At 40.3% G+C, this 22,139-nt stretch overlaps 2 protein-coding genes across 5 annotated transcripts; one reads left to right on the top strand and one right to left on the bottom strand.

The window, feature by feature from the left end:
- Positions 1–578: 578 nt before the first annotated feature.
- On the bottom strand, positions 579–6,362 carry LOC140848280 (uncharacterized). The gene is made up of 5 exons (XM_073230486.1): positions 6,284–6,362; positions 4,965–5,109; positions 4,406–4,816; positions 4,004–4,061; positions 579–780 (listed from the first exon to the last, which is right to left on the bottom strand). The coding sequence occupies exons 1-5, from the start codon at positions 6,360–6,362 to the stop codon at positions 700–702; spliced, it is 774 nt and encodes a 257-aa protein (XP_073086587.1). The 3' UTR covers positions 579–699.
- Positions 4,008–17,140, top strand: FAIM (Fas apoptotic inhibitory molecule). 4 transcript variants are annotated; one of them, XM_036991796.2, is made up of 5 exons: positions 4,008–4,186; positions 9,833–9,965; positions 10,314–10,542; positions 13,642–13,691; positions 16,674–17,140. In XM_036991796.2, exons 2-5 carry the CDS (start codon positions 9,855–9,857, stop codon positions 16,821–16,823), a joined length of 540 nt encoding a protein of 179 aa, XP_036847691.1. In that variant the 5' UTR covers positions 4,008–4,186; positions 9,833–9,854; the 3' UTR covers positions 16,824–17,140. The 4 variants fall into 4 exon arrangements, with proteins under 4 accessions (XP_036847691.1, XP_036847690.1, XP_036847689.1 ...); XM_036991795.2 differs by lacking the exon at positions 4,008–4,186 and adding an exon at positions 4,458–4,564; XM_036991794.2 differs by lacking the exon at positions 4,008–4,186 and adding an exon at positions 4,531–4,674.
- The last annotated feature ends 4,999 nt before the right edge of the window (positions 17,141–22,139 follow it).

The raw sequence follows: 22,139 nt of genomic DNA on the forward strand, positions 1-22,139 counted from the left end.
AGTAGATGTTAGAGAGGGCTGTTACCTAAATGTAAACGTTTGCTCAGTACAACGGGAGTGCTGCCAGACCCAGGAGCAAGTTGGAGAGCCTAAGCCTGGGGTTCCTGCATTGAACAGGACCCCAGAAGTGTGTTAAATTGGTTCCAGGTGAGTGGCTCTCCCTAGCTCCCAGATACAATTTTCTCAAAATTAAAAAAATTTTAAATCACTACAAGCAGGCCTATATTAAAAGAACTTTCAAGTATGTAAAGAAAGTGATCAAAAAAGACAAGTGAAATGCAAGGGCTGTTGAGAAAAGAAAACGATCCACATGTACATAAATCTAAAAAACAGTGAATGTTATTATCATGAAGGCAAATTTGTGGGCTAGGAAAAGGACAGACTAAAATGAAACCCAACTGCATGGTGGCAGAGGGCGACCGTTGGAGTTAGTGTTCCAAGGGCCGTGTATTGTTTGGAGAGTGGGCTGTGAGGTTTTGTTAAGTGTGCAATGTAAAGTTCTAAGGGGAGCCACTCTAAGAATAGGAATAGAATCAATACTTCCAAACCAGTAGAAAGAAAAACAGGAATAAGAAAACAAAAGTTATCTACTTTTTTATTATTAAAGTATCATTGATATACAATCTTGGGAAGTTTTCACATGAACAACATTGTGGTTTCAACATTCACCCATATTATCAAGTCCCCCACCCATGGCAGTCACTGTCTATCAGCGTAGTAAGATGCTCCAGAGTCATTACTTGTCTTCTCCATGCTGTCCTGCTTTCCCCAAAACACAGTCTACTTTGCAGAAGATAAGAAAAGAGAACAAAAAACAAAGGTGAGACAAATAGAAAGCAAAAGGTAAAATGGTAGAGAGAAGAAAAATACATCAGTAATAATAAATCAGCAATACATAGTACGAAGTGAGGTAGTTCAAAATACGTCTCTTTGTTAATCTTTTTTGAAATAAATTTATAGCCCTTTCACCCAATTCTCCCCCTGCCGCACCCCCGAATCCCACCCCCAGCAACCACCAATCTGTTCTCTGTATCTATGAGCTTGGTTTTGGTTTTGGGGCTGTTGTTTTTAGAGTCTACCCATATGAGAGATCACATGGTATGTTTCCCTCTGTCTGATTTCAATTGCATAATAACATAGAAGTCCATCCACGTTGTTGCAAATGGCAAGATTTCATGTTTTTATGACTCAAAAGTATACCTGTGTATATCATAATTTCTTTATCCATTCATTCATCAGTGAACAGTAAGTCACTTCTGTAACTTGGCTATTATAAATAACGCTGGCGGTACATATATCTTTTTGAGTTAGTGTTTTCCTTTTCATCAGATAAATAGTGGGAAGTGGCATTGCTCAATCATATGGTAGGTCCATTTTTAATTTTTTGAGGAACCTCCGTTCTGTTTTCCATAGTGGCTGCACCAGTTAATTCCCATTCCAGCCAACAGTGCACAAGGCTTCCCTTTTCTTCACATCCTCATCAATACTTATTATTATTTGTCTTATTGGTAACAACCACTCTAACAAGCATGAGGTACTCATGTATATAATTTGTATGTAACTATAGAAAGTGAACTTGGAAGGAAACACCACATTTAAGAGAACGTTGGCTTTTGGGGAAAAGAAAGTAATGGTGTTGCGGCTGAATGTCAAAGAGGCTTTATCTGCAATGTTTTCTTCTATCGAAATTTTTATTGAGCCAGAATTTAATGATGGTCAGTTAACTCTGGAGGGCAAGAATGAGTATTATTCTCTATACTTTTCTATATTTTTAAAATTTCTCAAAATAATCCAGATACAAACTTAAAATATCTTAAGCATTGGAACATGTGTCTATACTGCATTCCCTCAGCTCCTTACTCTGATTAAGGTTCTATCTACAAATGCCACTCTCCAGATGAACAGACCAAAGCCTATTTCCCTCCTGAAACTGTCAAGCTTTTCTGGTTTGAAGTTCTACAGAATCATGTGGTTTCACTACTTCTCCACTTTCCGTGTTTGCATGGACAGAGCCTTAGCCTCTGTGGGCCAAGGGAGAGAGGCCCAAGCAGCAGCAGCCTGGCCAGCAGCAGGAGGCTGGGCTTACTGGCTCTGGTTCTAACACATAATCCTCTGAGGCCAGAATGCTGCACCCTGCACTCGTTTCTAACACACTGGTGCCTCTTCCTTGAACTCAAAGCCAGAACTCACTCTGAAGCAGTACCGGAAGGGCACATGGAAAATCTTAAATCTTGTAGGTATCAGATTATGTAACTCTTTCTTTTTATTTTGATCTGTGTTTGTGCTGTTTAAAAATAAGTTTGGAAAATCAATCCATGAACAATTCCCTTTTCAAAAGGAGGTCCAATGAAAACATGGACTATTGTGAATGCATTTTTAGCTGCTCTCTTAAAATAAACCACTAATGTGTATAGGAAAATTGGTGAGAGGCAATTAAAGAAGTCAGAACAGCATCTGGGGAATTCCTGGGAAACAAGGAAGTAATCTGAGAGTGACAATAAAGTCAAAAGCAGCATCAGCATGAATGAATATGTTTTGTACTCCAGTTAAATACTTTTCACTGTGTTTCATTCAGACTTTATTTTTTTTCATAACAGTCCTGTCTGGTAGCAAGTGATGGTTCCTACTTTCAGTGTCCTAGGCCCAGAGAAGGAGCAGGTGGGAAATGTAGCCCAAGCAGTACATTTCTCAGTTTCAGGTGTCCCATAAATTGTCCCCAAAGAGAAAACAGTGGCACAGAACAAGCCAGCTGAGGAATCCCAGCTGTTCTGGGTACTAACTTGGGTGTACCTCATGAATGCCCTCCCCAGGCCTGGGCAGAGGAGCTCCCCAGGCCTCTAAGACAGAGCCCAGATTTTTCTTCAAGTATAATAAATGCTTCTCTCATAACAGGCCCTATGAACAAGAACAAATCCCACAGGCGTGGCTCCACATGCTGCCCTGCAACTTCTGAAAGGCTTTGTCTCTCTCTATGAAATGGGTGTAAATATAATCACTGGGCTGTTGTGAGAACTGTAGGCAATGATATATAACGTAAATAGCAAGCATTCAATAAATAGCACTTATTGTCTTGTCAAAGATATCAAGATTCCTAAAGTTTTACAAGAAGTATGACCCTTATTAAACAATTATCTTTGAATTGCTCCCCAACCAGATTTCCTGGTCTCAGCCCAACAACTCAGTATTGCTACTTGGAAGAATTAAGGAGCTAGGAAAAAGGAATTAGGGAGGCATCTTCAGCTAGCCTTGTCTCACCTCTGGGAATTTCTATTCTGGGACCTTTTACCTTTTCCTCCTAATTCATTTGTTCAACAATCATTTATTGAAAACTCTCTGTTCAAGATGCTGGTGCAGAAGAAAGTGCAAATATGAGAAGTCTTTGTCTTCCAGGATCTTTCCATACAGAGCAGCGAACAAGAACAAGAAATCAGCACGCACTAAGCAGAATCACTGCAATATAATTAGCTTAACAACTCAGTCATCATCACTTTGTAGACTGGTTAACCTAATCACTAAACTGTACCCTACTGTTTCTCTTACATACTTGCTCAGCATCTGGAAACCACATCCACTGTGCAATCCCAAAGGTGAAACAAACCCTCTTTACATTAACTTCAAACTTCAGGCAAACATTACACAATGAATGCTCCTTTGCCCCCAGATGTGCCAGGAATCCCTTTACATGTCTCTATTTTGTTACTGGGCCCACTCTCCTCTGGGGCCACTCCCTGTTCTCAGATGGCCCACTCGACAACCTTCTGTGCTTTGTGCAGGTGACACTGTCCCCTCCTTAAACAGAAAGTGGCCACTTAAAACATGACCCAGGCCTGTTCTTGATTTATTCACGCAACAAATACTTATCAGAGCCTCCTAGGAGCCCACGGTGTGCAGACCCAGGAGACAGGAGGGCAAGAGCCAGGCAGCCGTGGTCCCTGCCTTCATGGATCTCAGTCTACTATTAGGTTACACAGTAATCGAAAATAACATAAATAATTGCACATACCGTGAAAGCGACCACGAGAATTCCAGGTGCTCCAAGTTTTAGGGGCAGAATAGCTGTCCTTGCGAAATGATATTTGAAAAAAAAACTCAACAGAACAGGTTAACCAAAGGCATAGGGGGAGGAGTGTCCAGCAGCGGGAACAGCATTTGCGAGGCTTTCTTCGTTTGAGCTAAATGAAGCCAGGTAAGCAGGGGGTACGGCAGACATGGCGCCTCATGCCCACCTTAAGGGGTTTGGGGCTTTAAACTGAACAAGTAACCAGAACTAAGAGGTTTCCATGGGCGAACGCCACCATCAGATCTACTTGCCCCACGGCAGAGCAGGCACAGGGGGGTCTGCTTTCGCCCACCAGGCCTCCCCAGCATGCAGCCCAGCGCCCGTTACCGGCTGCTTCTTACCAACCTTGGCTGGCAGGACGACGTTTGTAACATTTCCAGGGCGGGTTGAGGGAGGGGCCTGGGCCTGCCGAGAGCGCGAAGCCGTCCGCGGAGGCGCCGTGCGGGGCGGCGGGAGGCGGGGAGGTGCGAGGCAGCCTGAGAGCGACGGAGAGGCGGCGAGCTGGTGAGCTTTCGGCTTCCGCGGAGGCCGCGCCGGGTTCTCGGGACCGGAGCCAGGCCCCCCGCCCAGCGGCCGAGTCGGAGCCCACCCCGCCCAGGGCCTCCCGCGGTCAGGTGAGACCGCGGCCCGGTGGGCGGCCCTGCCAGCCCTGTGCGGCGGGGCTGCGGGCGGCGGCGGGGGCGGGGCAGGCTCCCAGGCGCCCCTGCCCTGCCAGGCCCCGCGATCCGCAGCCCCGGCCTTGCGACTCTTCCCCGACTATTAAATTAATGCTTTTCACTGTCGACAAAGTAGAGCAGAAAAGCACAAGGAAGGAAGCTCTTGGGCCCTTGATCTCCGGAGACAACCGGGTTAACATTAAGGTGCCTTTCCTTCCATTCCTTGTGCCCTGTAAGCATGAGCAGACCGTAGAAAAGAAGCTGGATCATAAAGTGCTGTAACTTGGCGTCTCGCAGCTGCCCGTGGCGTTCCGTGCTCTGCGCCCTTTGTGTTGGCCGCACGAGGCTGCGTCCCGGGTGCCGGGGTGACCGCTGCGGTGTATAAGAGATTCCCTTCTCGGAGTGGGGAACATACAGGTGGTGCTCAGTTTTTCGTTATTACAAAAGCAATTCGTTGAGCACCGTTCGGTCTGATTTGGGGGACATGATTTGTTTCGAGTGAATCCCTCACAAAGCTTGTGGTTTACGTTTCAAAATACTCCTCAGAAAAGTTATTCTCGTTTTTGTACCTCTGGTAGCATTTGGGAATACCTGGTTCTAGAGTGTACTGATCTGGTTGACTTTGCTCAAGGTCCCAGTGCTTCACCAGGGACCGGGTACACAGTGGCAACACCTGGTAATGTTGAGTGACCTGCCTTGGGGCTGGCCTTGCCTAGAACTTTTGCTGAAAAGGGAACTATGAGTAGCTTAGTAATTTTTAACATGGACTGAGGTTTAGCTTGGACAAACCACTGCAATCTCCAGTACGGTTAAACCTAAACAAGGGCAAAATTCAAGCTGGGGTTGGATGAACAGTGGAGACATTTAATGTTTAAGTAATATTTTGAAACGTGGGTGTTGGGTTGCTAGGGAAAGGGTTTTAAAAGACTAAGCTCATGGGTACATTACTAGATACTCAAAAAGTTTTCTTGGAAAACAAATATCTTTGAAATGTAAAAAGTTTCAAGTGATTGACATAGGCTTCAGTGAAAGTAAATGGAATCTGTTTCTCATCCTTTTTTTAAAATTTTTTATTAAAATATTATTGATATACACTCTTACGAAGGTTTCACATGAAAAAACAATGTGGTTACTACATATACCCATATTATCAAGTCCCCACCCATACCCCAATGCAGTCACTGTCCATCAGTGTAGTAAGATGCCACAGATTCACTATTTGCCTTCTCTGTGCTACACTGTTTTCCCCGTGACCCCCCACACCATGTGTACTAAACATAATACCCCTCAATCCCCTTTTCCCTCCCTCCCCAACCACCCTTCCATACCCCTCCCCTTTGGTAACCACAGTTTTCCTTCTTGGAGTCTCTGAGTCTGCTGCTATTTCCCATCCTTTTCATTTTAAAAGCTTTGTGCTTAAAATAGAGGGAATTTTTCTTTGTACTGATCATTTTCCAGTTTGGTCACATGATCCTGAAATTAAATATGTGTATAAGAGATTAAAAATGACAGTGGATTAATTCCTTTCTTCTGGATTTTAAACCAACACCTTCTGTGGCTTTCCTACCCGTTTTGCAAGGCTTGGAGCCTTCCTCTGTGGGACCTTTCTGTCCTTTACTGCTTCCCTTTTGCTGGGACACTCCCATGGTTGTGTCGTAATTACCTTTTTGTCTCCCCTGAGTCCCTCAGACTTAGATCAGTGCCCCATTCAGTGCTTGGCACATAGGTGGCTGATAACTATTAGCATGGTGGATGAATTTAGCATATAACATGTGTTTATTAAGTCCAAGCTGTAAGGGACAGATCTGTCTGTGACAGTTATTTCTCATTATTCAAATGAGTAAGGTAGAAATTGGACAGCCATGACCTTCTCTTGGTTCTAGGTATAATCACATTTCAAGAAACACTGCTGACTTGGCACCTAGATCTTTTTTTTTATTAGCAACTTTGTTGAGGTATAATTCACATAACATACAATTCACCCACTGAAGTATACAATTCAGTTTTTTAATATTGCAGTATTAATTTTTTAAGTCATGGTAAAATATATATGACATAAAAATTTGCCATTTTTGCCATTTTTAAGTGTACAGTTCAGTAGCATTAGGTACATTCATGCTGTTGTGCAACCATCACTACTATCTCCAAATATTTTCAAAGCCTTAAACAGATACTCCATAAATAAATGTTGAATGTATGGATGAAGGTGATAGTTTAGAGAAAATCTTTAAAAAGTAAATGTGACCTTGATTCTAACCTCCCTTCTAATTTGTCGCTTTGTCTTTTGTACTTCTGTATGAAAAGTCATGCTAATTAAGATGGTATCATGTACTTTAGTGTGATAATATTTGAAGTTCCTTATAATGGAAAACTGGGCAATTCTTTCAAGTTTGAAGGCTGAATACTGAACTTTTGTAGAGTCTTTGAGTGAGATCTCTATCTTCACTTTGATTTGTAAAGGATGCTTTAGCCAAGTTTGCACCATGCTGTTTGGCTTATTCCGTTGCCATGTATTCTCTTTTTGCTTTGTAGTAGGATGCCCTCCACTTTCCTAGGAGATAGTCTAGGGCTTCTTAAGACTGGAAAACTCCACAAGTGTGTAATAAAAAAAAGGATTTATTTTAGGTACAAAATGTTTTGAATCTTTACCTCTTTTTCATTCTAAAATTCTTAGCTTTTTGAACTTTTTATTGGTGCTAATCTCTTCTTTAACATCTTCTTAAAACCAGTTTGTGGCTGTTTTCAGTCAAGGAAGGTTGGCAATCTCCCATTTTTGACTAGGAGAGAGCACCCTCAGGCATCTATAGGGAAAAGACTAGAGTAGATCTTGGGACCAAAAAACAGTTACCTGTTTTTCAGTATGTTTGGCATAGGTACAGCTGATGATCCCAAATCTTCAGTGTGGAGGGTTTCCTATGCATGTGAGTATATGTGTGCTTCTGATTTTAGTAAAATTTAATTAGTATGACAGCCCAAGTACTAGTTAATTGCACAGGAGTACTGGGATCTAGTTTTGGCCTGGGCCCTGCTAGTGACCTGAGCAAATCACACAACTTCCTGGATTCATTATTGGCACTAGTGAATTAAGTGAGCTTGAATAAATAGGTAAATTAAGTTTGTACTCCGAAGACAAACTAGGTTATCTCTGGCTGCTTCCTTCAAACTCAACATTTCTTTAACGTTATCTTTAAAAAGTTTTTTTGAAATTATATATTCCACCATAGTATAGCTTTCTAAAATTTAATATAAAGATTGCATTTTAAATTTGTTACCACCCTGTAACCTTGATGCTTCCAGAAGATACATTCTGTTTATCCTGGAGTTTTATGTATTCCCTGACTGACTGCCTCATACCTTTGAGGCTTCTCATAGCTTGATTTGAGAAGCGAAGCATGGGCCCCAGAGGACCTCTATGTCTCCTGCTGCTTTAAATGGTACAATACTTGAAATAAACAAGAGCTTATCTCTAGTTTTAAGAAATTAGAAACCCATAACAAGGAAAAATATAATTGGCCAATTTGTACAACTTCTTTCCCTAAAAATTAGAGATTGCAATTCTATGTATGTAAAAGCTGTTTCTTAAAAAGCTGTTTAAGAATGGGTTGCAAAGTTAGAAAAAAACCCTTTGCAGATGTCATCTTCTTTGCTCTCAGTCTTTCTTTGCTGCAATTCTGCTTTTTTCTTTCCTGGCTGCTAATGGGATTAAAGACTGTTTTGCCAACCATGGCATCTGGAGGGGACAGTCCTATCTTTGAAGATGACGAAAGGTAAATGTCTTGCATTGCAATAAGACTAGCTTTTGAAACTTTCCAAGTTGTTATGATCATTCAGAAAAACTATTTATCCAGGCTACTTTTTTAAGGACACATTTTTTAAAATTGCAGAGTGCATGGTTTTGCTTTTCTGTAATTTAGAGCAAGGGTGGTATACCCTTGACATGGAGGTGGCCACCACTAATGTGGCATCCTTTCCCATAGGACCTGGTTGGAAGGTCTCCAGAACCTTCTCAGCACAAAGTTGTTGGCAATCACTTCAAAATGATACAAAATCCATTTACCATCTCTGATTTAGAGCATACAAAGGAGATTAGAGAAATGAAGAATAGGATGTAGTTAAGGGAACAGGCTCTGCAGCCAGAGTCTTAGGTTTAAATCCCATCTGCTACTTACTGTCATTGTGATCTTAGACAAGCCCTTAGCCTCTCTGAGCCTCAGTTCCCTCATCAGTAAGATGGGGTAATAATAGTACCCATCTCATGGCAAGGATTCTGTGGGTGAATATACATAAAACTCTTAGAACAGTGACTGGCATATAGTAAGCACTTAATAACTGTTAGTTATGATCTTTATTGCTTTAATGAATGTTTTTCCTCTCAATGCTAAAAATCTGTATCAATGTCAAAGTACTAGTTACATATTATATAGCATGATATATGTCATTTATGTAGGACATATTTCATATTAAAATATTAATGTCGAAAAATGTGTTTAAATTGTGCCAGAAACTTCTAAAAAAACCAAAATACTTTGTTTTTTTAAAATAAGATTTCCTGTAGTAGTGGCAAGAATTACTGTTTTCTATAACATTTTTATTCTTCCATGTCTTCTCTTTTTCTCTTAGCATTATTAATTAAAACCTTGTTTGTTAAAATGAATCCCTGGTCATTTGGTTTAAGTATGAAAGGCCTGGGGAGTTCTTGTTTTGGAGTGGTTGGATCTGAAAAAGATAAAGCCAAACCAAACACTGGCCTTTTAAATGGGGGGAAGGAGAAATAGAGACTTTTTATGAACCTTTTCAAGCATTATTCTGTAGCCTCTATTAGCATGTTATCATGGATAAACTGACAGATTCTTAATCCTATTAATATTAAGGTGACTTTGTTTGGAATTACCTGACTATATATATCCATAAATAGTATTGTCATCTTAAAGGAACATTGCATCAGAAGGAGAAGAGAACTACATGTACTGCGTGAGTAGGATTTCTTAGGTAATATCATTTTAATACTTTGCAATTTTAGGGACTCAAAAGTTTGATACTTTCATCCTGGAAGGATTGATTGATTATTCTATTACTGTTTTTGGCCTGTTCTAATTACTTTATTTTATTCCCTTAGCCCTCCTTGTAGCCTGGAAAAGATGACAGATCTTGTAGCCGTTTGGGATGTTGCTTTAAGTGATGGAGTCCATAAGATTGAATTTGAACATGGGACAACGTCGGGCAAACGAGTGGTATACGTAGATGGGAAGGTAGGAAAAAATAGGTTATTTTGTAAAATGTGGCATACAGAAAAGCTTGATTTTTGTTAATGTAGATTCTTCATGTGTGAATTTCAAGGTTTGTCTCTTACAGTGACAAGTTGTATTTTGGCCTGTATCATTTTGCTGTATAAAAGTAATAATAGTTACAGAATTCATAGACTATGTCATCTTAAATTTAAACTTAAAATGCCTTTGTATTCTAACACCTTTGCATCATGAATTAATACATTCACACCCTCAAGAGCATTGCCATTTGCTCACCTTATTTGCTTCTGAAATTAAATATTTAATTTTCTTCCATTTGTGTGTTTTCAACTTTTATATATTATTACTTAGGAAGAGATAAGAAAAGATTGGATGTTCAAATTAGTGGGCAAAGAAACCTTCTGCATTGGAGCTGCAAAGACAAAAGCAACCATAAATATAGATGCCATCAGTGGTTTTGCTTATGAATACACTCTGGAAATTAATGGAAAAAGTCTCAAGAAGTATATGGAGAACAGATCAAAAACCACCAACACTTGGGTATTACACTTGGATGGTGAGGATTTTAGAGTTGTGTTGGGTAAGTGAGTATTGTTTTTTCAGAATTTACTGGCTTTTTATGATGACCGTTGAATAGTTCCTCCTACTGTCCAGACTTTTTATGAGAACTTTGAATAGGAGAGTGCAGGTGTGTTTCTAATGTGTCCTGTGTGAACGAAGTATTCATTTAATCAACTTATTTATATATAAAGTGTATGAGAGCCAGATTTTACAGTGACGGACTTGGAGATAATGCACTCGGGTTAAAAAAAAAAAGAAACACTGATGTAGACATTTGTTATTATCTGAGATCTCTCTTTAAAAGCATGTCTTAAAAGCAGTTGGACATTTGAGATTCATCAGTAAGAAGGGGATTTGTCTGTAGGTGGTCGTAGGTTTAGGACTGCAGCAGATCAGAATCTTAGAAAAGTAAGAAGCTGTTGATCTTCACGCCAAACTCTGTTGCTGCAGGCTGCCACCTGGGTTCTCGCTCGCATCCCACGGGGCCTAAACACTTGCGAGACAAACATTTACCAGCCACCACCTTTTCTCTCTTCTGCTTACTCCTTGTACTTCCTGCTCTTATATCCCTAAGCTAACATGTTTGGATCATCACATTAATTCATTGATTCATTTATTTATATAATATCAAGTACCTACTAAATGTGAGGTAGTGTCGCAGGCACTGAGGCGACCTTGGTGAAGAGACCTTGTCCATGCCTTTAAAGAGTCTATAGTCAAATGCTAGCAGATGACTTAAAAAAAAACTTCGTAAGAATGAAAAATGTTTATCAAGTCATAAATGGACGTAGCTGAAAAAGAGAAACCAAACTCCTGTAGCTTATTTATTGAAAAAACTGGTCATTTTGTCTTGAAGAGTTTCCTATGGTCTGGATTTTGTTGATTCCTTTCCTGTGATGGTCCTGTCTTTACTGTTACCTGTAAATTGCTGGTTGACTTTGAAGAATTGGTCAAATTTAATTTAGGTTTGAATTTTTTTTTTTCTGGCAAGACCACTTTATAGTTTGTTATATCAAGCAACAAATGATGTTTGTCAATTTTTTTGATGTTATCAACCATTAACACCTAGTGCCTACATCCAAATACTGAGTCAGCTCCTTAGTCTCCCCTAGGGTGATCACTTAGGGTTTGTTTGTTTTTATCGTTATTGGTCCATGGATTTAAACAATTTGATGTGTTTCAGTACACTGCAATTATTAACCTCATTGATGCTCAAATTGTCCCATTTTTTGGCCAATAGTGTGCTCTTTAGATTGGTGCCTGATTCCTTTTGACCCCTCCTTGGTACACTTTGATAGCTTCCTTGCTATCTGGTATGGTACATTTTCTTCCCACATCTGGAATCACCTATTTCTCTAAGAAGCCTTGGTTTCTATTAGAAGAAAATGGTATTTCAAGAGCATAATCTGGGCATATGTTAAGGATGCTCGTTCATTGTTTTTAGGTTGTCAGGGGATAGAGTCAGGAAACTACATTCACGCATAGACAGAGAGAGAGAGAAAAGGAGGGAGGGAAGAAGGAAGGAAGAAAGAAAGACTTTTTTAAAGATAAAATATCTCTCTGAATGGAGAAAGAAGATGTGGTACATATACACAATAGAGTATTATTCAGCCATAAGAAGAAAACAAATCCTACCATTTGCAACATGGATGGAGCTGAAGGATATTATGCTCAGTGAAATAAGCCAAGCGGAGAAAGACAAGTACCAAATGATTTCACTCATCTGTAGAGCATAAGAACAAAGCAAAAACTGAAGGAACAGAACAGCAGCAGACTCACAGGCTCCAAGAAGGGACTAATGGATACCAAAGGGGAGGGGTTGGAGAGGGTGGGTGGGGAGGGAGGGAGAAGGGGAATAAGGGGCATTACGATTATTACACGTAACATAGGCGAGGGGGCACGGGGAAGGCAGTGTAGCACAGAGAAGACAAGGAGTGACTCTGTAGCATCTTACTACACTGATGGACAGTGAGTGTAATGGGGTATGTGGTGGGGACTTGATAATAGGGGAATCTAGTAACCACAATGTTGCTCATGTGAAATCTGAGCGTAAGATCATATATCAATACCTTAATAAAAAAAAAAGATAAAATATCTCTCTGACCTCAAAGATCAGGTACCTCCTTTTCACACCTAAAAGATGGGAGGCACACAGGGGACTTGGTTGGCACTGGTCAGCCTTGTTAGGTCTGGTAGTTGCCACACCACCAAACATTGGGCAGGAAATAAACATGGCAGGAGGAAAGTACTAGTACAGTGACACTCCATGTGGGGAGGAAATTCTCGGTTTTGAAGCCTCACACCTGTGAAAGCGCTGACAGACTGCACCTGCCTGGGGCCCCTCAACAGGCACCCAGCTGTTGAGCATGTGGCTGAGGGACTCTGCAGGCGGGCGGGAGGAGAGGCCCCCAGAAGACATGCCCCAGTGCCGCCTCAGATTCAGTGCATCTACGCTATAATTGATTTGGTGCTTTATCAGATAGATAATGTTCTTTTATTAACATATATTTTTGAATCATGATATATTATTCAGAAATCAGAATGATATAAAAAGATACATTGAGAAATCTTGCTTCCACCCATTTCCAATAACTTTTCCCCAGAGCAAAACTATTATAGAAGTGAGTAGAAGTTGTTGTGTTGTCCAGTAAAAAATTTAAAGCTAACTTTCTAAGCCTGACTTGTCCATCCTGATGAACCTTGCAGTGGCCTTTCTTGCAGTCTCTGTGCTGTCTTCCAGTTGGGTCAGTGTGAAAGGCAGAGAGAATCAGTCATAAATAGTAAAAGATCATTTGTGTGGGTGGGAAGGTCCCTCCTCATACTCATCTGTATATAACCTCCTTTACAGACTGTGCTTCAGTATTTATTTTGTTTAACATGGCTTCATCAATTTGGATTATTAGGACCATGATTTCCTCTTAAAAGATTGCTCACAAAATCAAAATGAAAGAAAACAAAGAATAAATAGTTTCTCTTCAAGTTTAGAAGAATTTCAAAGCCATGAAAAGTTAATAGAGTTTTAGAAATGCTGTGTATCAAACTTTTCATAAAATAATGAAGATTTAACTTCATCTTTAAATCATAGATTATACATTTTTTTAATGTGTTACTTTTACAGAAAAAGACACTATGGACATATGGTGCAATGGCAATAAAAAGGAGACGGCAGTAAGTTGACTTCAGATTCCTCTTAGCACCCATGAACAAGTTACCATGGATTGCAATGTTGCTGTATTTCCTAAGTATGGAGATTTGGTAATTAACCAAGGTCCTCTTGGCTAAAAACAAAAAGGAGATGATGTACTCCTGATTCCAGATTCTGAGACAGTGCCTGGGGCAGTGAGAGTTTGGGAACAACTCATGTTGTGAACTGGCACCAGTGTCACACTCTGCCTTCCTCTCCTGGACTGGGCTCTATCCTAAAAAGAATTCCCGCGTTAAGAAATTGCTCCCCCTAAGGTTGGCATCCTCCTGTGTTTACCAATGTTTAAATGGTTCTACATACCATTGCTTCTCAAACTTGCCTGCATAGAAATCACCGGGGATATTGTTAAAACGCAAATTCTAACGCTTCCCCAGTGGTGCCGAAGCTGCTGGTCCGCAGGTCACACTTTGAATAGGAAGGCTTTACACCATCACTCAAAGCAGATGGGGCATTTCTAAAAGTGAAGTTTTTGAAAAGCAAAGTGATGCACACAATGTCAGATGACACAGAGGCAGAAAGGAAAGGGCCCTGTCAGAACCCTAGTGGAAGACTAGTGGAGTCTGTAGACGAGCAGAACCAGGAAACTCCCTCCCATGGGGCCAAGCCCCGGGGAGTCCCTGTCTGAACCCCCGGCGTGCCCAGCTTTTGCTGTCAGCTACTTGTATTGTTATGGTTGTGGATGGGGTCGAATATAGGAGTGAATTTCAAGTGGGAATGAAATAATAATGGTGTGCCCAGCACAGGGGGAGTGTAGAAGCCAGGGAAACTATTATGGAGGCAGGGAGTGTGGCACTGGGAGCTAAAATCACTGGATGGAAACTCCCACGTGTTATGGGGTCTCCTGTCAAGCAGAGATTGCTCTCCCTGGTATCCACCTTCCATGCTGGCTGTAAACATGAACACAAGGGCTAGAGATACTGAGACACGTGCTAGTTGCACTCAGTAGTTGCTGCCATCCTCTTCTTCACCTGTTGCAGGCATAGGAAAGTGAGGGGAGGTGCTTGGAGGCAAGGAGGTCTGGGATGCATTTGTTCAGCAGACTCCCTAGAGCTTGCTGGGTCTTACGGGCTGTCTGCTTCTGAGGAAATGTGCAAGCCAGAACTCAAGTCACAAAAGATGAATGCTTTTGTGTTGTCTGATCCTGGTATTAATTCTTGATGGGAAATTTAACCAGGGCTTATCCCAAATTGATCCTCAGAACTTGAGCCCACTTTGGGTTAGATCTACTGCTAGAAACTTCTTTTATGTGGAGAGGCCTGGAGAGGTCTTCAGTGTTTTATGGCCCCTTTTAGAACAGCTTCTGTTACATGGATGGCCCAGTATCACCCTTGATGGCCCTTCCTGTTCTTTCTTTCCACCCTAAAATTCTCTAGATGGAGAATGAGCAGTTTTGAATAACATTCCCTCCCACCCTCAAGAAATTCTCCAGTACAAATGTAAAGAGAATGTTGTTTCATGGTATTAACAATGTAGTTGTAAATAAGTAAGAAGTTGAAATGTCTTTGTCCTTCAGTAATTGATAGGAAACTGCAGTGTTCGGACAATAGCTCTTTAGGACCCAGTTGCCTCCTCTTTATAACTACAACCTGGTCTGCAGGACAATTTTGGCAGCTCTGTACCTGGGCAGCCTTCCCCAGGACTGTGCACACCTGCTTTTGCTGCCTGTGAATTAGTTTATTCTTTCCTTTTTCTTCTCATCTCAAAGCATCATGACCAAGATTGTCATGTATCTGTCAAACTGTACTCCCAGTGCTGGCGGTGGTGGTCAGTACACCTCCCATGAAGAGCCATTGGCCACATTCTCAGAGCTAGGAGGACCTTCTGTCCCCAAGGCACCAGGTGCTTTCTTTGCACAGATAATGTTAGCTGCGGGAACTTGCTCTGTCTGTGCTGGCTGCCAACTTTTAAGTCTGATTGTGGTTTCTCTGCTTATTAGCACAATTCACTTTTATCCTCTAAGCCTCCTGTTCCTCCCTTCTTCTCTGTACTACTTGGGCCCTTTTTACTCTAGGTCAGTACTATTGAAAGAAACAGAATATTAGCCACGGGTATGAGCTTCATATGTAACTTTTCGAGTAGCCACATGTAAAAAGTTTTAAGCTGAAGTTCATTTTACTAATATATTTTATTTAAATCAATACATCAAAAATATCACTTTTGTATTGATTAACATGTGATAGAGAAGTTTTTAGTGAGTTATTTTACATTCTTTGTTTCATACTTAGTCTTCCAAATCCCATGTATATTTTACACTTAAACAGCATATCTCATTTCAAACTGTCCACAATTTCAAGTGTCCAGTTGCCACATATGGCTGGTGGCTACCATATTAGCCAGAGCAGGTCTAGAGTTAGTAGTGTTTGATTTTATGTTATCTGTGTATTTTATTGTAAGCCACCTTACCCTCTGAGGAATCAGATTTTCCGAGTGGTTAGGAACACTCCACCCCTTACCTACTGGGGCTTTCATCAACCTATGTAACCACTCTGTGCTTCAATTTCCTCATCTGTAAAATGAGGATAATCATAGTATTTCTGTCAGGGTTTTTATGAGGGCACAATGAAATAACGCATGTGAACTGTTCTGGGTATAGAATAAGTCACTAGTAAATGTTTGCTATCATGTTTATCATTTTTACTTTTGAAAACAGTCCATATTGTCTACATAGTGTATGTTACTGACACATAGCCATGCAGTGTACATTTGTTTTTTTCTCTGAAATTTAGGATTCTTAAAACCTGTAGGGCGTACAAATAAGAAACTTTCAATTCATGGCAGAAATGTAACAGCATCTAAATACAAACATCTAACTCTAATTTTGCAAAGCTTAACATCTAACTAGTATGTACTTCCTTATACTATCCTTTTTAAATGGTATTTTACATTGCTGTAGACAAAGATAAATGTTTCTGGAACACTAATTCCTCCTCCGTTTGTTGGCCTAGGGTGAGTTTGTAGACGACGGGACTGAAACTCACTTCAGTATTGGGACCCATGACTGTTACATAAAGGCTGTCAGCAGCGGCAAGCGGAAAGAAGGGATCATTCATACTCTCATTGTGGATAATAGAGAGATCCCGGAGATTCTTGAATGACTTCAAGTTAATGAATTTTCATCTTAAGAAGTAAGGTCAGGACTTTTAAAGTACTGTGGTAATCAAATATGTTCAGTATGTATTTTCAGTACATTTAGTCTGCCCTGTTTTCATTTCTTACTTACTTGAAACTAGTGTTTGAAGCATCAGGAAAGAAAAGAATTATGTACAGTCATAACAATTGCAATTTATTTTGTGAATAATGCAAAATATTTTAAAGCCAAGTGGAAAATAAGATATGGACCAAAATCACCAGTGTTTTACAAGAGGAGCTTCTACTCTAATAAACACTATAAAATAAACATGGTGCTGCTTGATTTGTGCTTCTGAATGAATGTCTTCATATATTTTTAACCTGTGCAGATAGACTATCTCCCTGGTTTAAAGCTGTTGGTACATAATGATATGATTAATTTAACTAGAAAATAACATTTTCTATCTGGAAATTTAATGTAAAGGAAGCATCAAGTAATGCCATGTATGAATTTAATGGGTTTCTGAAAATGTAGTTGTTTTGTTCAATCACTACGGTGAGGAAAAACAAAAACAAAAATAAGGGAGAAGCAAACTTCTTTACACCAGATGGTGTCAGTTGCATCCTTAGGCAGTATTTAAAAACTCAAAAGAGTTCCATACCCACGTCTGGAGGTAGCCCCTGAATTAGCACTTCCGTGATTGAGCGGGCAGACTCAAGAGACCCCAGGTCAGCAGACTAAAGGCTTGGGATTGTGTCAATACTCTCCTTTCAAGGTCTTTCAAGGCAGGAGCCTATTATAGTAGTTTAATAATAGAGTCTTTTATTGGGGTATTTCATGGCCATTACTAGAGCAGTCCAACACGAGAGGTGGAATTCTCCATTTTCTAGATCTGCTGTATCCAAAGTGGTAGCCATTAGTCATGTGGCTATTCAAGTTAAACTAATTAAAATTAAATACTATAAAAATTCAATTGGTCTATCACGCTAGCCCCATTTCAAATACTCAGTAAGCACGAGGCTGGTGGCAACCATATTGGGCAGTGCAGGGACCAAGCATTTCCGTCATCATACCAAGTTCTGTCCGACAGCTGTGGCTGGTGACAGCCTCCCAGTTAGCGGGTTGCTCTAATGGCATAGGCAGGATTTACACCCAGGTTTTCTGACACTAAAACCATGTCCTTTACTACTGTCTCCCTGCCACTAATGTATTTCTAAGAGATTTGGGGCAGAACAGAGGCACAACAAGACTCTAAGACGGGAGAGAGGAAGTGAGGGGCAGGTGGCTCAGACAGGCCTGGGCCAGGCAAGCAACACGCTTGGTGGCAAAGCGAGCATATTAATATGAGCCTTTGACTGCTTGCTTCCTCTAACATTTATTTTTTTGAAGTCTTCACAACTGGCAGGTCAGGTTACTACCTGTACAAAAATTATGCTCCTGCTTCCCCCACTCCACACCCCAACTTTGTTTCAATGCCACTGGAAAAGGGACTCTTACTAAACTCACATTTAGTGGGTTTGCTTTAAAGTATTTGGGTGTTGTGGTTTGTTTTCATTTATCTTGAATAAAGAGCTTCTTTTACTGGCCCTACTTTTTCTTCTACAAAAAAAGGTGCCATGTCCAAAAGCAAAGCAATTATTTCTAGGCACTTTGTTTTGAACTCTAGTCATTACAGGCCAAAACCTCTGCTTTTTCAGTGTGTATCAGCTACTCAGCAAACACTTGCACAGTGATTTAGTCTTCATGGACGACCAAACCTCGGGAATGTAGTTTTTGCCTTTGACTTGGTGGACCAGTGTTTTGTTTTATTAATTCAAAGCATTGTAGTATTTTGGAAGGGGTATAGCCTAGGTTTGGAGTTCAGCACAGGTTAAGACCTTGAGCCTCAGTTTCCCCATCTTAAAAAATGAGGCTATTTAGTTTGTTGAATGAGATACTTGACATGTACAAAAAAAAGGAAAATAATAGAAAAAAACAGTGGTATTTTAGTGCCCATCACCCAGTTTAATAACTAAAGCATTACAGTACAGCTGAACTGTCATGCACTCACCCTATACCCATTCTCCTCCCATGCCAGATAACCACCATAATGAATTACATGTCGATCATTCCCATGCAAGTTGATACTATACAGGTATATATCCCTAAACAATATATAGTATTATTTTAATTTTTAAATGTTATTACATTCTATATATCCTTCCTGCAACTTGCTTTTTTCCCTTGAGTGTTGTTTTTGAGATGTATGTAGGTGGGTATGTGTTAACTCCAGGTCCTTTATTTATTTATTTAATTTTTTTATCACGGTTTTTTAAAATTGTAATAAAATATACACAATGTAAAATTTACCATTTTAACCATTTTTAAGAGCACACTTCTGTCACATTAAGTACATTCACATCATTGTGCAACTATCACCACCATTAATCTCCAGATCTGTTATTATCATCTCAAACTGAGACTCCATACCCATTAAATAACTCCTCCCATTCTCTCTCCCCCCAACCCTTGGCACCCACCATTCTTTGTGTGTCTGTAAGTTTGACTAATCTAGGTAATCACATAAGTGGAATCATATAATACTTGTCCCTTTGTGACTGGCTTATTTCACTTGGCATAATGTCTTTAAGGTCCATCCATGTAGTAACATGTATCAGAATTTCCTTCCTTTTTAAGGCTGAATAATATTCCACTTCATATGTATCACATTTCATTTATCTGTTCATCTAGACACTTGAGTTTCTTCTACCTTTTGGCTGTTGTGAATGTGAATAAAGCTGCTGTGAACATGGATGTACAAATATCTGTTTGAGTCCCTGCTTTCACTCTTTTTGGGTATATACCAAGCAGTGGAATTGCTTCATCAGAGGGCATTCTGTTTTTAATTTTTCAAAGAACCGCCAAACCATTTTTCAACAGAGGCTACACTGTTTTACATTCCCCCTAGCAATGCACCAGGGTTCCAATTTCTCCACATCCTGGCGAACACTTGCTTTGTTCTGTTCTTGTTTTTTTATAATGGCCATTGTAATAGGTGTGAAGTCTCAGTTTTGTTTTTATTTATTATTTATTTTATTTTTGCTATACACTCCTATGAAGGTTTCACATGAATAACAATGTGGTTACTACATTCACCCATATTATGGACTCCTCCCATACCCCATTGTAGTCACTGTCCATCAGGGTATTAAGATGCCACAGAGTCCCTATTTGTCTTCTCTGTGCTACACTGTCTTCCACATGATTCCCCCACACACCATGCATACTAATCATAATAACCCTCAATCCCCTTCTCCCTCCCTCCCCATCCACCCTCTCCCACCCCTCCCCTTTAAGTGACCACTAGTCCCTTCTTGGAGCCTGAGTCTACTGCTGTTTTGTTCCTTCAGCTTCCTTCATTGTTACATTCCACAAATGAGGGAAATCATTTGGTACTTGTCTTTCTCTACCTGGCTTATTCCACTTAGCATAATACCCTCCAGCTCCATCCAATGTTGCTGCAAATGGTAGGATGTTTCTTTCTTATGGCTGAAGAGTATTCTGTTGTATATATGTACCACTTCTTTATCCATTCATCTATTGATGACACTTCGATTGCTTCCATATCTTGGCTATTATAAATAGTGCTACAATAAACATAGGGGTGCATATGTCTCTTTGAATCTTAGAACTTATATTTTTTGGGTAAATTCCTAGATAACTCCAGTTCCTTTAAACTCTCGCCTTCAACCATCTGAATGTAGCCATCACTCGCCTCAGTATTCAGATGATCATTAATAATATCGGTACCCTAACAGCTTTGTGTTTGACCCTTGAGGATATATACTCAAGAGCTTCTTGTGGGCCTATTTAATATATGTCCCTGGACCAGCAGCAATGAAATCACCTGGGAGCTTGTTAGAAATTAAGAATCTCAGGCCAGAATGTGTTTTAGAAAGACCCCATGGGGATATGTTTGTACATGAAAGAAGCACTCCTCTAGGTATATGCAGAAAAGAGGTTGCTAGATCGAAGGGGAGGCGCATCTTCAGTGTTAGATATTTGCCAACTTTCTCTCAAGGTGGCTGTACCATTATAAAGTTTGATCTGCAGTAGAGTTCTTTTCCTCAAATCCTCAACATTTGATATAGCTGGGATTTTAAAGTTTTGCCAATCTGATGGATTTTAGCAGTTGGTATCTCATTTTAATTTGATTTTCTCTGATTGCTAGTAGAGTGTCTTACATGTTTTTTGGCCACAGATTTCCTTTTCCAAGGATTACCTTTTCACTTCTTTTGCCTATTTTTCTATTGAGATTTTTTATATTTTCTAATAGATTTGTAGTTCTTCACATCCAGAACCAGTCCATTGACTGCAGCAGTACAGAGTGTGCAGTAGGCCAAAAAGCCGTCCAGTTATCCCTTCAGTTTCACAGTATCTAATCCCTGTAGGGAAGCTCTGAGGGCAAGGACTACAGACTGCTGTATCCCCCGGGACTTACCATGCCCTTCACAGGTGATAAGGCAGTGAAATTCGTATTACTGCAGCTCAGAGAGAGGTCTAGACTGGAGATACACATGTGAGCATCATCAGCATATAGAGGAGATGTAAAGCAATAGGAACTTAAAGAGATAAAGAAAAGGAGCCTAAGATTAAACCCTGAAGAGCTACAGCTCTTGACCCTGGCTAAGGACAAGGGGAGTCTTCACTACGAAAATCCTGAAGCTATGAAACAAAAGACAGACATTTGACTATCGAGAAATTTAAAGGTTGTATAGTAAAAGATACCATAAACAAAATTAATGTACAAACAATAGACTTAGGGAAGTATTTGTAATGTAGATGACAAGGGTCAACATAAAAAACAATGTGGTTACTACTTTCACACACATCGTGTCCCCCCCATGCCCCATTGCCGTCACTGCCCATCACTGTAGTAAGATGCCAGTCACTATTTGCCTTCTCTGTGCTACACTGCCTTCTCCATGATCCCCCCACAACATCAGTACCAATCATAATACACCTCAATCCCCTTCTTCCGCTCCTTCTCACCCGCCTTCCCCCACCCCTATCCTTTGGTAACAGCCAGTCCCTTCCTGGACTCTTGAGTCTGTTGCTGTATTGTTCCTTCAGTTTTGCTTCATTGTTACACTCCACAATGAGGGAAATCATTTGCCTTTGGTACTTGTCTTTCTCCACCTGGCTTATTTCACTGAGCATAATATCCTCCAGCTCCATCCATGTTGTTGCAAATGGTAGGAATTGTTTCTTTCTTACAGCTGAAGACTATTCCATTGTGTATATGTACCACATCTTTATCCATTCATCTACTGATGGACACTTAGCTTGCTTCCATTTCTTG

This window comes from Manis javanica, chromosome 3 (genome assembly GCF_040802235.1).
Source record: "Manis javanica isolate MJ-LG chromosome 3, MJ_LKY, whole genome shotgun sequence".
Lineage (NCBI taxonomy): Eukaryota > Metazoa > Chordata > Mammalia > Pholidota > Manidae > Manis > Manis javanica.